Here is a 15,945-nt window from a genome sequence, read left to right as displayed (position 1 = left end):
CTGGAGCCTTTGTTCTTACCATCTCCCCCACCCAGAAATGGTGTTCCCATGCAGGCCAGGCAACCATGGCGGGGGGTGGGGGGGGCGCCCAGGGACACTGTCAGGGATCAAGCAGGGGAGTTTGTCCTTAAAAGGCAGTTTATTGGGGCCACTGCACAATCAAGGGCCACAGACCAGGAGGCAGCAGGCAGGACAAGAGCAGCTGCACGAGGACTCCTTCAGACCCATCTCCTTTCAGAAGGGTGCTCCTTGGCAGGGCTTCCCTCAGAAAGTGGGGCATCACTTCTCAATTGCCAAGATGGTGAGCTTCATGCACATGAAGGTTGCTGCACACTGTTGGGGCCACTGGAAAGGCCCCGAGGAAGGGCTGGGGCAGGGCTGAGGCTCCCTAGCCCCTTGAGGCAGGGACCAACATGGTGGGCACAGACACAGGCTCCAGGCAGGCAAGCAGGTGGAAACACTGATGTGGTGTGGAGAGCTGGAGTGGGTCCAGCCTCTGAGGGGCTCACGCCCCAGGCAGAGGCTCAGCCCTGGCTGGGCTCTCTAGGGAACAAGGAAGGGACTATGTCTTCCCAGGGCTGAGGGCCCCCCTGGGGCCCTGGGTCTCTGTGGTGGGCAGGTGGGGGAGGCCTGGCTGGGGCTGCGCTGGGAGGGCCTGGCAGTCTCAAGGAAGCCCAGCGGCAGGGCAGCAACAGGCAGCTGTGGTCACAGAGGCTCACTGCCAAAGTTGCTTTTGCTTTTCTTGCGCTTGGCCTTGGTGAAGGGGATGTCAAGGGACTCGAGGCGGAAGGGCCGGGGCTGGGGCATTTCGGGGGCCTGGGTGGGCGAGATGGCAGAGTTGTTGCTGAGGGGGGAGTTGAGGCCTGGTGGTGAGTTGTGATGAGCTGTGGAGAAGAAGGCAGAAGGTGCTGGTAAGGCAGGAATGCTGGGAATGGAGAGAAAGAAGGGTGAGAGGCTGGCCCAACCCCTCCCAGCCAGCGGCCCCAGTCTTGCAGCTGGAACCCCAAGTTCTGAGAAGCTGCTCTGGTCGAGGTCTCAGACTCAGCACTACATCCTAGTGCAAGGATCCGGGCTGGGGGTTTGGAGTTCTCGAGCCTCAGACTGAGGCAGCCTGGGATCTCAAGCCAGACCAGTCTGGGTTCAAAGCCCAGCTCCTTGGGTGAGTCTCTTCACCTTTCTGAGCCTCAGTTTCCTCATCTGTAACATGGGCACAGTGCCAGGTACTCAATCGATGCTAGTTTCTTTCCTGTCCTATTTTCTCCTCATTCCCCAACTCCACCTGCTCTGTCTCTTAAATAGCCTCACTACAGAATGAATTTTTTTTTATATTTATGGGAAGCTCTGTCGTCTTTGATTTTAAGTTTAAAAGCAGAAGGATGAAGTGATTTTCAATTCTTTCTTTTATAACTGTTTGCTTTTGTGGCCCTTCTTGTCCCCTGGCTCAGTGGTCCTTGACAAATACAGGTAATCATCCCCAGATGGAGGAATTCCCAGCACCAGGTCTGAGGAAGGAGGTGAGCAACTGACACAGGCCAGCAACCCCATGCCCCGGCCCCAAGCTGTGTGCTGAGGGCCGACTCTGTGGCAAGGGAGACAGATAAATCAAACACAGCACCTTCCCCCAAGGAGAGAAAGAGGAGACTATGGACTGAGCACCTACTCTGTGCCAGGCCCCGGGCTGGGCCGTTTCCTCACCTCATCTCGTCTAATCCCAAAAAATAGGTGTTAACCCTCATTTTATAGCTGAGAAAACTGAGGCTCAGAGAGGGATTTAGGTTTGCCTGACCTCCGAATCCAACCCGTCATGCCTCTGCCAGTTGGTAGAGGGCCAGGAATAGCTCTGGGGAAGAGGCTAGAGGAGAGGAGGCTGGGCACAAGAACAGGGGTACTCACTGAGGCTCTTCATGGGATCCGTGCTGAGGATCTGGCTGGCCCTCTTAGGTCGGAAGTAGTTACTGGCAATATTTTCACTGTCACTCCGACTGAGCATCAGCTTGTAGCGGTCTTCTTCCTGCTAGGATTTCCAGTCTCCATGGGTAAAGCTGCCTTGTTTGTGCACTCCTCATCTGGGCCTTTACTTAGGGCTCAGTGGCCTCTGGAAGCCTGGTGGGGTGGGGGCTGCTCTGAGCCTCCCCTAGCCTGTGTCACAGGGGTGGAGCAGTCGCTGCCCACTCTGGTGTACCTTATCACAGACCCCGGATTCCAGGGTTAAGATCCCAGGCAGCTAAGGCCAGGGGGGTCACAGTCTCCTGGCAAGCCTACCTCTCACCCCTTCCTTGGGATGGGAAGTGCCTTCTTCCCTGGTTGAATCAGGCAAACCTCAATACAGGGTATCCTGCCAGCGCCAACAGGGGTATGGGTGATATTTTACACCCCAAACCTATCACTTCATAGAAAAGGTAGTACAGTACTCAGTACATGGGTACATTTATGATCATTGTAGGTAGAGTCCCAACCCTTTCATCACTATTATTTTTCACTGCCATAGTGGACTTGGAGCCCTGGTGGTGTAGTGGTTAAGAGCTCAGCTGCTAACCAAAAGGTTGGCAGTTCAAATCCACCAGCCACTCCTTGGAAATCCTATGGGGCAGTTCTACTCTGTCCCATAAGGTCGCTATGAGTTGGAATTGACTGCAGCGGGTTTGGGGTTTTTTTTGTTTATAGTGGACTTGTTCTCTTCAACCTGAATCTTTTCCTTCAGGGAACACCTTCTCCCACTTGATCTGGTCCTGGTGGGGTTACCATTCATACTGTCCTGACACCATGTCATGGATTGAATTATGTCCCCCCAAAAATGTGTCTGTTAATTTGGGTGGGTCATGATTCCCAGTATTGTACGATTATGTAACATTTTGTAATCTGATGTGATTTCCTTATGTGTTGTAAACTCTATCACTATGATGCAACAAGATGGATTAACGGCAGTTCTACTGATGAGGTATACAAGATTGGATAGTGTCTTAAGCCAATCTCTTTTGAAATATAAAAGAGAGAAGCAAGCAGAGATGCATAGGAACCTCATACCACCAAGAAAGCAGTGCCGGGAGCAGAGCACATCCTTTAGAACTGAGGCTCCTGTGCTGAGATGCTCCCAGACCAAGGGAAGACTGATGCATCACAAGGACCTTCCTCCAGAGCCGACAGAGAGAGAAAGCCTTCTCCTGGAGCTGATGCCCTGAATTTGGACTTGCAGCTTACTTGACTGTGAGAAAATAAATTTCTCTTTGTTAAAGCCATCCACTTGTGGTATTTCTGTTATAGCGGCACTAGATGACTAAGACAGAATTTGGTACCGAAGAGTAGGGTGCTGCTCTAACAGATGCATAAAATGTGGAAGCAGTTTTGAAACTGTGAATGGATATAGGTGCGGCAGCAGCAGAGGACCAGCAGCAGCAGAGAACCTGCAGCAGCAGAGAAGCGGCAGCAGCAGAGAACTGGCAACAGCAGAACCAGGAGACCAGTGCGAGATGGCACTGGAGCCAACCCACAGAGCGAGAGAGCTGAGTGCCTGTGCACAGGAGGCTTTCTGGTAGAGTGGGGTGCCTCCAGGCACTTATTGGTGGAGGCACCGAGCTTTGGAACACTTGCCTCAGCAAGACAGATGCGGGCATGAGGCCCGAGGGCCGAGAGGCCACAAGAAGGAGAAAGCTGAAGAGACAAGGAACACAAGAAGCTGAGCTGCCTCAGTCTCAAAAGGTATTGCCAGGACCTCTGGTGTTTCTAAGGGTGGAGTTGTCATTCTGATGGGACTAGGGGAATGGTGCACCTAAAGCCAAGTGAGCAGAGTTGCTGTCCCAGTGGGCCTGGAAAGCGGAGCTGAAGCCCAGGGCCGAGGGGCTTCCACTCAGAATCCAGAGACTGTGGCCAATACCTAGAGTCTGGAGGGCAGGGCTATTGTGTAAATTGTCTCAGAGAACAGAAGATTATTTTCAAAGCCTTGAGGGCTAACATAATGTGTCCTGCTGACTTGCTTGGTGCCTGTTATCCCTTCTTCTCCTCCAGTTTCCACTTGTAATGGAAATGTCTAGCTTGTGCCTGTTCTGCCACTGTACCTTTGGGAGCAGACAGCTTATATTCTAGATTCACAGATGAAGAGGAGCTTTTAGATTTTGGACTTAGAGTTGATTTAAGACTTTTGCTATGATATGATGGGATGACTATGTTTTGCATGTTGCAAGGATGTGATTTTTGGGAGGCCAAAGGATGGAATGTCATGGATTGAATTATGTCCCCCAAAAAATGTGTGTATCAGTTTGGCTGGGTCATGATTCCCAGTATGATTGTGTAACATTTTGTAATCTGATGTGATTTCCTTACGTGTTGTAAACTCTATCACGATGACATAATAAGATGGATTAGCGGCAGTTATACTGATGAGGTATACAAGATTGGATAGTGTCTTAAGCCAATCTCTTTTTGAGATACAAAAGAGAGGAGCGAGCAGAGACACATGGGAACCTCATACCCACCAAGAAAGCAGTGCCAGGAGCAAAGCGCGTCCTTTGGACCTGAGTTTCCTGCGCTGCGATGCTCCCAGACCAAGGGAAGACTGATGCATCACAAGGACCTTCCTCCAGAGCCAACAGAGAGAGAAAGCCTTCTCCTGGAGCTGATGCCCTGAATTTGGACTTGCAGCTTACCTGACTGTGAGAAAATAAATTTCTCTTTGTTAAAGCCATCTACTTGTGGTATTTCTGTTATAGCAGCACTAGATGAGTAAGACACACCACTACTCAGCCACTCCTACCCCTTACTACACAGGTGGACATGTGACCCAGACTGGGCCAGTCATAGAACTACATCTTCCTGGACATAGTCATTGATCCAGGAGTAGGCCCATGACCCAGGCAGATCCAGTCAGAATCTTTCCACAAGCTTTGGCTTAAGGATGCTTCAAGAGAATGGGTCTCTCTTCCTTTTGGATCATGGATTACCAGCAGCCATCCTTCCTGCCACGTGAAGAAGGCCGGCTGAGATTGAAGCCAGCATACTAAGGGAAGTAGAGACACGAGGTGAAGAAAGACACAGAATCCTGACAATACTATTTGTACCCCTAGATCCAACCATGCCTGAAACTAATCCACTTAAATGAACCAACAAATACCCTGTTTTGCTTATGATTGTTTGCTCTGGGCATCTATCACTTGGAACTAAAAGCATTCTGACTAATACAGTCCCTCTGTGGTCCCAAGTTAATTTTTTTTTTTTCAGCAACAACTTCCCGTTTTTAAGAAGTTAAGCTGTCAAAAGCAGCCAATCAGAGCTTGAGACCAGCATGAACCATTCTTTGCAGCCACCATTTCAGGTGCTTGAGTGGAATTCATTAGCTAACAGTGGCCTTATGACTGTAAAGGTATGTTCTGTGTGGGTTTTCTGGAACATCTGCAATAGTTTAAGGCAGGGTTCAGCAAATTATGGCCTGTGGGCCAAATGTGGCCCACAGCCTGTTTTTGTAAATAAAGCTTTAAATGAAACACAGCCACACACATTCACTTAAATATTATCTATGGCTGTTTTCATGCTACCAGCAGAGTTGAGTAGTTGCCACAGAAACCAAATGGCCTGCAAAGCCTGAAATATTTACCAGCTGACCCTCTACAGAAAAAGTTTGCCAAATCCTGGTTTAAAGATATATTTTCATGTGTAATACAAAATATGGGAGATATAAATATTAAATAAAATGACTTGAGGACCCAGATTACTGTTTCATGGGCCCTTTGAGGACCCTTCTTGGTCTGAAGATACCAGCCTGGGCCCAGGGGACCACAATGTGCTGTGTGTTCTCTGGGTTTGAAGTGTAGCCTCCACCCTTCACCAGCAGGAGGGCCACCTTGAACCATCTACTTTCCCTCTGGGGATGGGGGTCTAGATGCCAAAGGGGTTACATAGAAAAGGCCCAGGTCTAGCTCCTGCTTTAATCCTTAAGTGGAACAAAAATAGAAGTCCAGGTCCCCCATAACACCGCACTTTGCAGGCAAAGCCTGTGACCTCCCCACTCCTCACACACTCTCCCAGGGCCCTTACCATGGCTGGTTCTCCGTTGTCTGCTGCAGAGGTTTTGCGGACTGGTTTGTTTGGTGGCCCTGTTGGAACTGCTATGAGAAAACAAAAGCTGAGTCACTGCTGCCAGGTGCAAGGATGAGGGTGACAGGCTGGGCTCAGGGCTCTCCCCTAAGGCAGGGGTCAGGCCCGGCTCAGGCATGGAGGCCAGGGGAGGACACTTGCCCAGACCAAGGCCAGGAATGACTTTGGGAAACAGACAACAGGAGGGCTAGATGCCAAAGAAGCTGCCCCCTGATTCCAGGCAACACAGCAGCCTAGGCGGGGGCTGCCGCCACCCAGTTTGTGGGAAATGGAACCAGCTGAATCTCAGCAGGAATGGGTGTTAGTGGCCATCCACACACATCAGAGATGGAGGACCTGGACAAACACTGTCTGACAGGGAGGATCACTGGGGGATGTGGTGGGATGTAAGAGCTGCCCACCGCTCCATGAATGGGCAAGAGCCAGGTAGTGGCTGGAGAAAAAACCACGGTGAGATCTGACTTGACTTGGAGACTCCTGGAGGTGGAGGGACCTTGAAGATCATCCTGTCGAACTCCTTCTTTGTAAAGATGGGGGACTGAAGGCCAGAGACAGTGACTTACATAAGGTCACACAGGAGGCTAGTGGCGAAAGTGGATGTTGAACCAGTTCTGGAATGCTAAATAGCTGTTTCTCCACCTCTCCTACCCCCCAAGTCTATAGCTCACTGTTATGACTGTGGCTCTGGTAAGTCACTTAAACTCTCTGAGATCCAGTTTCCTCATATGTAAAGTAGGTATAATGATCTTTGTTCTATGTACTTCACAGGATTGTTGTGAAGATGAAATAATGACAGTGGTAACTGATAATGATAAAAGGTATCAAGAACTTACTAAGTGCCAGCCATTGCTCTAAGGATTTTACATGTACGGTAAAACCTGCGAAAGCTGAAACCTGTATAAGGCGGAAACTGGTCTGAGAAGGAAAACTCAAATATTTTCCACTAAAACACAAGCTAGAAAAGTGGTAAGACTGCACCCTGTCAAAGGCGGAAAACTTGCAAAACCCAGAAAAGCAAGGCAGTCCTGTTGAGTTCCAGCTCTCACAGGTTTCACTGTATTACACGTTTTAAGCCTCATAGCCGTCTTTAAGGTACTGTTGTTAATCCCCCTTTCACAGGTGAAGATGCTGAGTCCCAGAGAAGTCACACAGGGAGTTGGGGAGCCAGAATTCCAACCCACATCTGTCTGACTCCAGAACACACCATGCTCTCCGGTCCCCACCGTGTGGATCCCCGGGGTCACATAGGTAACACTTCCTGTCTGCAGGATGGCAGACTGGGACGGAGGGTGGGGAGGGCCTCGAGGACTCACGGGACAGCCAAGCTCCTGACCTACTGGGAGGCTCGTTTTTATGATGACAGGCTCAGGGATCTTCCAGAAGCCATTATCCTCATCCCAGGAGGACTCGCGCCTAATCTTCTCCAGGTTGCTGTAGTTACAGTCTCGGCGAATCAGGGGCTGCACCTGCTCCAGGAGCTGCTGGAAGAGCATGGAGTCACGTTCCTGCCTACGAATGGTGGCCAAGTAATCGATCTTCTCCAGCTCAAACTCTGACTGCAGATCTTTGATCTCCACCTCTGCTGCCCGAAGCTGAAAACAAAGCATGACAAGCAGTGAACAGGGAAAAGCCCCCCTACCCATCCATCTGACCATCTCACCCATTACTCCTTCCAGCTAGCCACTCATCCATCTGTTCTTCCATCTGTTCATCCACTTTCCCTGCTACCTGCCGATCCTTCCATCCATCCATTCAGGTATCCTCCCAGTTCTCCCCCCATCATTTAAATGAGCACCTACTTTGTCCACAGCCCTGCAAAAGTTTTAAAAAAAGGGTGATCATCAACCCCATCTGCCAGACTTTGATCACTATCCCACACCCATACATTTTATTCGGGAGTCTTTTAAAAATACTCCCACACAACCCTATAGTCACCACAGTCCTAAATGATCTTATAGAATTGCACAAATGATTTTTCTAAGGGGAGCAACAGACTCAACTGAGTCCTCTTTCTCCCTCTTCTACAATCTTCAGACCACAGCGAGGTCTGACCTGATTCTGAGACTCCCTGGAGGTGGAGGGACCCTCAAGATCATCCTGTACAATCCCTTCTTTGTAAAGATAAGGGCACTGAAGGCTAGAGACGAACAATGACTTATATAGGTCACACAGGAGGCCAGTGGCAAAAGCAGACATTGACCCAGACCTGGAATGGTGAACAGCTGGTTTCTCTCCAGCTTGGACAAGCCTTGGACTTAAGAATCAAGTCCCACCTTGACTTGACCATGGCTTCCAGATTCTTTTGGTCTCAGGCCCAGTTCTGCCCATGTGGCCCTCCAATAATCCCCTCCTAAACACAGATGACTCCCAACTTCAACTATAACCATGCCCTCCCCGAGCCTCAAGACCCCTTGGTGCACAGTCTGTTTCCTCAAAGAGCAGGTACAGTTTGACCAATAAAGAAGAATGTTTTAATAAGTTTATGGGACTGATAATCACCAAATCGAGAACAGAGGATATCTGGTGGGACACAGGTGGGCAGGCCAGCCAGCAGGAAGGGGGTTACGGGGACTTCAACTAAATTAATAATGCTCTATTTCTTAAGCTGAATGGTAGATGCGTGGTGTTCATGGTAATAATCTTTTTATATATATATACACATATATACATATATATACATATATAGTACATCTGAAATAATTCACAATGATTTTTATAACAGCTCTGAGATATAATTCACATATTATACAATTTGCCTATTTAAAGTATACAATTCATTGATTTTTAGCATATTCACAGAGTTGTGCAACCATTACCACAATCAATTTTAGCACAATTCATCACCCCAGGGAAAAAACCCTTACCCATTAGCAGTCACTCCCATTTTCCCCTGCACCCCTCAGCCTTAGGCAACCACTGATCTACTTTTTGTCTCTATAGATTTGCCTGTTCTGGATATTTCATATAAACAGAGTCATACAATATGCAGTCTTTTGTAACTGACTTCTTTCTCTTAGCAAAATGTTTTCAAGGTCTATCCATGTTGTAGCATGTATCAGTACTTCATTCTTTTTACTGCCAAATAATATCCCATTGTATGAATATACCACATTTTATTTTTTCATTCATCAGTTGACTGTTCCCATTTTTGGGTTATTACAGATAATGCTATGAACATTCATGTGTAAACATGTTTTCATTTCTCTTGAATATATATATACCTATGAGTAAAACTGCTGGGTAATAAGGTAACTCTATGTTTAACCTTTTGAGGAACTGTCAGACTGTTTTCCAAAGTGGCTGTACCATTTTACATCTCACCAGCTGTGTATGAAGGTTCTAATTTCTCCATATCTTCATCAAAATTTGTTATTATCTTTTTTTATTATAGCCATCTGTAATGTAGTGAGACTCATCTAAATTCATGAGGGATAAGAATCAGGATTAGCACCAAGATGGTTCCTATGAAATGGAGGTTAGACATACCTCCATCTCCAACTTCTTCACCATTTTTGACACCAGTCATTCCCCTCATAGCACTCTCTACTTCTCTTTGGGGCTTGATAATTTGTTGCAATAGCCACACAGAACTCACAGACCATACTCACAGTTCTGTGGTGTACTAGGGAAGTAACAGGCTACATATAACTTGAGCTCAGCATCATTTTCGAAGTAACAGGCTATAACTTGGGATCAGGATTAGGAGGCACACAGGCAACGTATGGAAGTCTCCTCCGAAGTAGAGAGCACATCCCTTCCTTCAGTGCAGGGCAGCTTCGAACCAGGATAGCTCTCTTAGCTGCTGTCTGCCATGCTGCAGGTCTCTCTGCCGTACAAGCAGGCCCCCTCTCAGCAGTGCAGGCCTCTCTGACTTTGGCCTCCCCACCGTCAGCCTCTCCACTGCTAACTGGCCCAGCTCATAGCCAGTGTAGCAAGCAGCAGCTTTCTGCTGACCTAGGCCACTCTGCTGCAGGACCCCTCCTGGGCTTCTTCACCACTAAGGGCCCTTCCTTGGCCTCTCACTGTCTTTAGTGGTATAGCCCTTGACCCATAGTATAGCTCTTTTAGGAGGTTTCCCTTGCAGGGACCCTGGGTCCAAACCACACCAGGCTAGTCTTGATCTTAAGGTTTCCTCCTCACCTTTTTCTCTCTCTCTAAACCTCTGTGGGGTTGGCTGCCTATATAAGCAAACTCCTTGTCAATTTCAAGGTGTGGCCCTCCTAGCAGGACCACAAAACGACCAATCCCTTTGGTGAACTGCAAGTCGCTCGATGCTACTGGGTGGTTTTACACACCACCATTCCGACTAGTAAACAAACCAATCCCTGTAAAGTGATTAAAGGAGACCAATCACAGACTGTGGCCCAACCATACTTTTGTCAGAATTACAAACCCAGGGCTAGAAAGACCATATATAAGAGAAACTCACTGCACTACTCCATCCTAGTAGGAATGAAAGGGTATCTCATTGTGATTTTAATTTACATTTCCCAGATGGCTAATGACGTTGAGCATCTTTTCTTGTGCTTACTGGCCATGTGAATATCTTTTTGGAAAAATGCCTGTTTAAGCCTTTGGCCCATGTTTTCATTGGGTTGTCTCTGTATTATTGAGTTGTAAGAGTTCTTTATATATTCTAGATATAAGTCCCTTATCAGATATACGATATCTGCAAATCTTTACTCTCATTCTATGGGTTATGTTTTCTCTTTTTGATAGTATCCTTTGAAGAACAAAAGTTTTTAATTTTGATGAAGTCCAATTATTTTTTGTTGTTGTTGCTTATGCTTTTGGTGTCACATCCAAGAAACCATTGCCTAATCCAAGGTAACAAAGATTTATACCTGTGTTTTCTTCTAAGAGTTTTATAGTTTTAGCTCTTACATTTAGGTTTTTTATCCATTTTGTGTTAATTTTTGTATATGGTATGAAATAAGGGTCCAGTTTCATTCTTTTGCATATGAATATCCAGTTGTCCCAGCACCATTTGTTGAAGAGACTATTCTCCCCACTAAAGTGTCTTGATGTCGTTGTCAAAAATCAATTGACTGTAAAGATACAACTATTGGTCTCCACTCATCTGGAGCAAAAGAGAAAGAAGGAAACTAAAGATTCAAAGAAGGAACTAGTCTACAGGACAAACTGTCTACACAAACTATGAGCTCATGTACTCTGAGACAAGAAGAACTAGATGGTACCCAGCTACCACTACCAACAGTTCTAATCAGGGCCACAATAGATGGATCCTGATAGAATGGGAGAAAAATGTGGAACAGAACCTTAAATTCCTAAAACAAATACAAAATAAAAAACAGATCTACTAGACTGGTTGAGACTGGAGGACTCACCAAGACTACTGCCCTGAGATACTCTTCAAACCTTGAACCAAAACTAACCCCTCAGGTTGGCTTCTAGCTAAATAACAAATTTGCTCAAAAAATAATGAATATCACCTATAAGTATTGTGCTCCTTTTAAAAATCACCTATATGAGACCAAATGGTTAATAATTACTTTAAAACAAAGATGAGAATGTAAGGGGGCAGAGAAACTAGATTAATGGAAATGGAACAACCAGAACAGAAATAATGAGAATGTTCATGCATTGGAAAGAATGTAACCAATGTCACTGAACAACTTGTGTAGAAATTGCTGAATAGGTACCTAAACTGCTGTGTAAACCTTCACCAAAAACACAATAAACTATTATTTAAAAAAAAGATAATCCATGAAAAGAAAAGAAAAAAAGAGACATTGACACAGGATACAATTCCCGGCAACTAAAAAATCAGTTTTTAATTAATATGTTCCTAGGACAAAAAAGTTACATACATTACGGTGACATGTACTTTTAAATCCTGATATTACCCTCCCTGATATGTATCAAAGCATCACAGTATTTATGAAACAAAAATAAAGCTTATTCTCCTAAAAAAAAAAAAAAAAAAATCGACTGTAAATGTGTTTATTTTGGGACTCTCAATTCTATCCTATTGGTCTGTACGTCTGTTCTTATGCCAGTACCACGCTGTCTTGATTACTGCAGCTTTGTAGTAAGTTTTGAAATTGGGGTATGCAAGTCCTCTAACTTTGTTCTTCTTTTTAAAGATTGTTTTGGCTATTCTAGGTCCCTTGAATATCCATATAAATGTTAGAATCAGCCTATCAATTTCCTAGAATTCAGCTAGGACTGCACTGAATTTGTACATCAATTTAAGAAGTATTGCCATTTTACCAATATTAAATCTTGCTCCATGAACACAAGATGTCATTCTACTTATTTAGCTCTTCAATTTTTTTAACTACGTTTTGTAGTTTTCAGAATATAATTTTTGCACTTCTTTTGTTAAATTTATTCCTAAGTATTCTATTATTTTTGATGCTGTCGTCAATGGAATTGTTTTTGTAATTTTATTTTCAGATTGTTCATTGCAAGTGTATAAAAATACAATTGGTTTTTGCTTTTTGATCTTGTATCCTACAACCTTGCTGAACTTGTTTATTGGTCCTAATAAAGTTTTTTAGTGGATTCCTTAGGGTATTCTATATACAAAATCATTTCATATGCAAATAAAGATAGTGTTACCCATTCCTTTACAATCTGGATATATCCAGTTGCCACTGAGTTAACTCGAACTCACAGCAACCCCCTGTGTGTCAGAGTAGACATGTGCTCCATAGGGTCTTCAATGAACTGATTTTTTAAAGTAGATTGCCAGGCATTTCTTCTGAGGCACCTCTGGGTGGACTCAAATCTCCAACCTTTTGGTTAGCATCTGCAATGCTATGGATCGCTTTTACATGGCCTTTCTAGCCAAGGTCTTGTAACTTCCACCAAATGATTGGGTGGGACCATACAAATAAGGTTCACGGCACCCTTGTGGGGGTGGGACCATGCAAATAAGGTGTATGGAACCCTAATGAGGGGATTGGTTAGTTTTGCCATCTGTTAGACTTAAAAGAGAGCCAATCCCAGAGCAGAAGGGGAGACCTCACTACCACCAAGAAGAAGAGTTGGGAGTGGAGTGTGTCCTTTGGCCCTGGGGTCCCTGTGTTGAGAACCTCCCAGACTCAGGAGACAGAGACAGAGCTTTAACACTAGACTTGGCACAAGACGGCAAGAAGCAGTGGCAGAGAAACGGTGGCAACAGAAGCGGGAGACAGGCAGGAGATGGCAGAGTGGGCTTCCTGGCCCACAGAGCAAGGTGGATACAGTGGGTGTGCCAACCCACAGAGAAAGAGAGCTGAGCACCTTTGGGAAGGAGGCTGACAGACAGACTAGGGTGCCTCCAGACACTTGGCAAAGCTAGGTTCGCCAACCCACAGGGCGAGAGAGAGCTGAGTGCCTTTGGGCCAAAACTTACTGGTGGAGTGGGGTGCCTCCAGGCACTTATTGGTGGAGCTAAAGAGTTTTGTTAACACTTGATTGAGTAGGGCAGAGGTGAGGCCAAGACGCCGAGAGGCCAAGGGCCAGAGAGAGGCCTGTCTTTGGGCACAGCTGAGAATAAGCTGCCCTGACTGAAGAACTGTATCCTGAATCATTCCTAATCCTGAATTGTAACCTGCTGCTTCTCTAATAAACCCCATAACCGTGAATATTGTCTGTGAGTTCTGTGTGGCCAGTGCAACGAATTATCGAACCCAGCAGAGAAGTAGAGAGTGCCATGGGAGGGACAGCTCATGTCAGAATTGGTAAAAAGGTTGGATAGAGGAAGTATGTCTGATCTCTGCCTCACAGGAATCAGCCTTGGGCTGTTTATCTTGATTCTCCTTCCCCCTTGGGAAGTTAGAAGTCTGACACTGCCACACTATTTTTACAGTTGGTGTCAGAAGTGGGATTCGTTGCAATGGCTCCAGACTCATGAAGTATGGAACAGAAAGAATCAAGGGGTGTGGGAAGTGGAACTTATGCTTCTTAGATGGTTACTTTAGTGGTTGTTGTCTGTAATGGCTGAAAGGAAACTCAGAGATGTTATGGTGCAGCTGAAGGGAGAAAAACCACATCCAGAGTGACTTGGAGCAAAAGCCAGGCTGGTTAAACACGATGATAGTGAGCCAGGGTCTTCTGGTCCTACCCAGCCAGAGGCCCAAAGCCATATGCATATAAACGGGAAGAGAGTCAAGGTGTGGAGAAGATAGTCAAGGCTTGGAGAAGATAAAAACTGGAATATTTTTAAAAAGGGCTACGTGTTTATTTGAATGTACAGGCAGCCCTCAGATTATGAACGAGTTCTGTTCCTAAGTCTGTCTTTAAGTTGAATTTGTGCGTAAGTCAGAACAGTTAGATACAGTTTGTATCTAAAGTCAGTTATTCAAATGTTTGTCTTAGTATACAATGTACCTTTCTGTGCATAAAAATAAACATTTCTACATACACTAAAACATTTTTAACATAATAATACTGTAATAATAATAATGTTTTCATGCGGGTTGCAAAGTAGCACTCGTCTTGTTATTAGAACCACTGTATGTACCTTCTCCACAGGTTAAGATATACCTACAGGGCAAATGTCACATAAAATACTCAGAAGATTCTGTTCTATAAAATCTTTGAGACCAATTAGATACTTTATTGTAGACCCTGAACTAAAATATCTACGTTGTACCACCGGGCCATATTTTTGCTGGGTTTTGAACCCTCCTCAGCAGATGCAGGGAGGGTTGGGGTTGTGGGTAGGATGGTGCTGATCCTCACCAGACCTGTCAACCCCATGCACTAACTATAAGGCCCGTGCCTCAGGATGCAAGGGAGAAAGTGCTGCTCAGGATATGTTAAGAGTGAGCCCGGGGCCCAAGGGTTGGGAAGAGGACACTTAGGGAAACCCAAGTCCAAAGCTCTCTACAACCCCTGGAAACCACATGAACATTCAGAGGTCAGTAATCTAAGACTGCCCCCCTCCCTTCCAGCCACCAAAAGGCCAAGAACTGCTGCAATAGTGAAATCCCACAGGGTAAGGTAGGAGAAGCAGAAGCCCAGAGAGGGGCTGTGACGGACCCAGGCTGCACAGCACAGAAGGCCCAGCAGGATGGGGTGGGGCAGAGCTGCATAAGGGGGCATCTCAGAGGCTTGGCTGTGTGCCCAGCTTACAGCATTGACCAGCTGTACTCAGGGAACACGTAGAGCACAGCATTCGTGTTATAACTACCAGCCACAACCACCTTCAGGCCCACCATGTGGAGTAGAGCAGTGGTGCTTGGGGCACTCGGATGGTGGGGCCAGCCCTTTCCAAACTCTGAGGGAGGCAGGTGCATATGGGCTCCACTCGTTGCTGCAGCTGGATGCACCATGTCACAAGGGCCGACCTGCCAGGGACCAACCTGGGGATTGAATGTTTCTCCTACCTAGTGTTGTAAAACAGACCTAAATGTATGATGGAAATGAATATTGGGTACTATAGATTACAGAGGGCATGCAACTCTGCCTTCAGCCAATACTTGATTGGATATGCTAAAAGGGCAACTAGGATTTGCCCAAAAGAAACAGGTTGTTCATTTCAATGTAGTAGCCCTGTGTATAGAGTATGGGGGGGCGGGGCTTAGGTTGAAAACCTGAGCCCCACCCAGAATCTTTCCAGTCAGGAAATCTGCATTTAAAAAGACATGCAGACCTACCCAGAACTACTGAGAGAAGAGGAGATTTGCATTTGAAGGAAGAACCTGCAGAAAAAAAAATGACTGTTTTGCTTTTTGAATTTTGAGCAAGTGGTTTGCCTGAGTGCATCAAGGCAGGAAAAGTCAGTGCCCATCAGAAGAATCCCCTTCCAGGACTGAAAATTAAAGGGAGCTGGTCAGTGGACAGCCTGGTATGCTCACTTGAGGTGACCATCTGGGGCCACAAGATGAGTAGAAGTGGGGGAGGCGC

General features: G+C 46.2%; 1 protein-coding gene across 2 annotated transcripts in view; it reads right to left on the bottom strand.

Moving 5' to 3' along the window:
• Positions 1-705: 705 nt before the first annotated feature.
• Positions 706-15,945, bottom strand: part of KIF17 (kinesin family member 17) — a 59,696-nt gene continuing 44,456 nt past the window's right edge. The window contains exons 12-15 of one of the 2 annotated variants that reach the window (XM_004377167.2): positions 7,418-7,676; positions 6,025-6,095; positions 1,894-2,011; positions 706-884 (exon numbers count right to left, since the gene is read on the bottom strand). In XM_004377167.2, coding sequence (XP_004377224.1) covers positions 706-884; positions 1,894-2,011; positions 6,025-6,095; positions 7,418-7,676 — 627 coding nt within the window. The remainder of the gene's footprint in view (positions 885-1,893; positions 2,012-6,024; positions 6,096-7,417; positions 7,677-15,945) is intronic. The other variant, XM_012555773.1, reaches the window with a different exon arrangement.

Source organism: Trichechus manatus, unplaced genomic scaffold, assembly GCF_000243295.1.
Source record: "Trichechus manatus latirostris isolate Lorelei unplaced genomic scaffold, TriManLat1.0 scaffold00048, whole genome shotgun sequence".
NCBI lineage: Eukaryota > Metazoa > Chordata > Mammalia > Sirenia > Trichechidae > Trichechus > Trichechus manatus.
The sequence above is the reverse complement of the archived record's forward strand: the minus strand, read 5'-3'. Positions and strand labels throughout refer to the sequence as shown.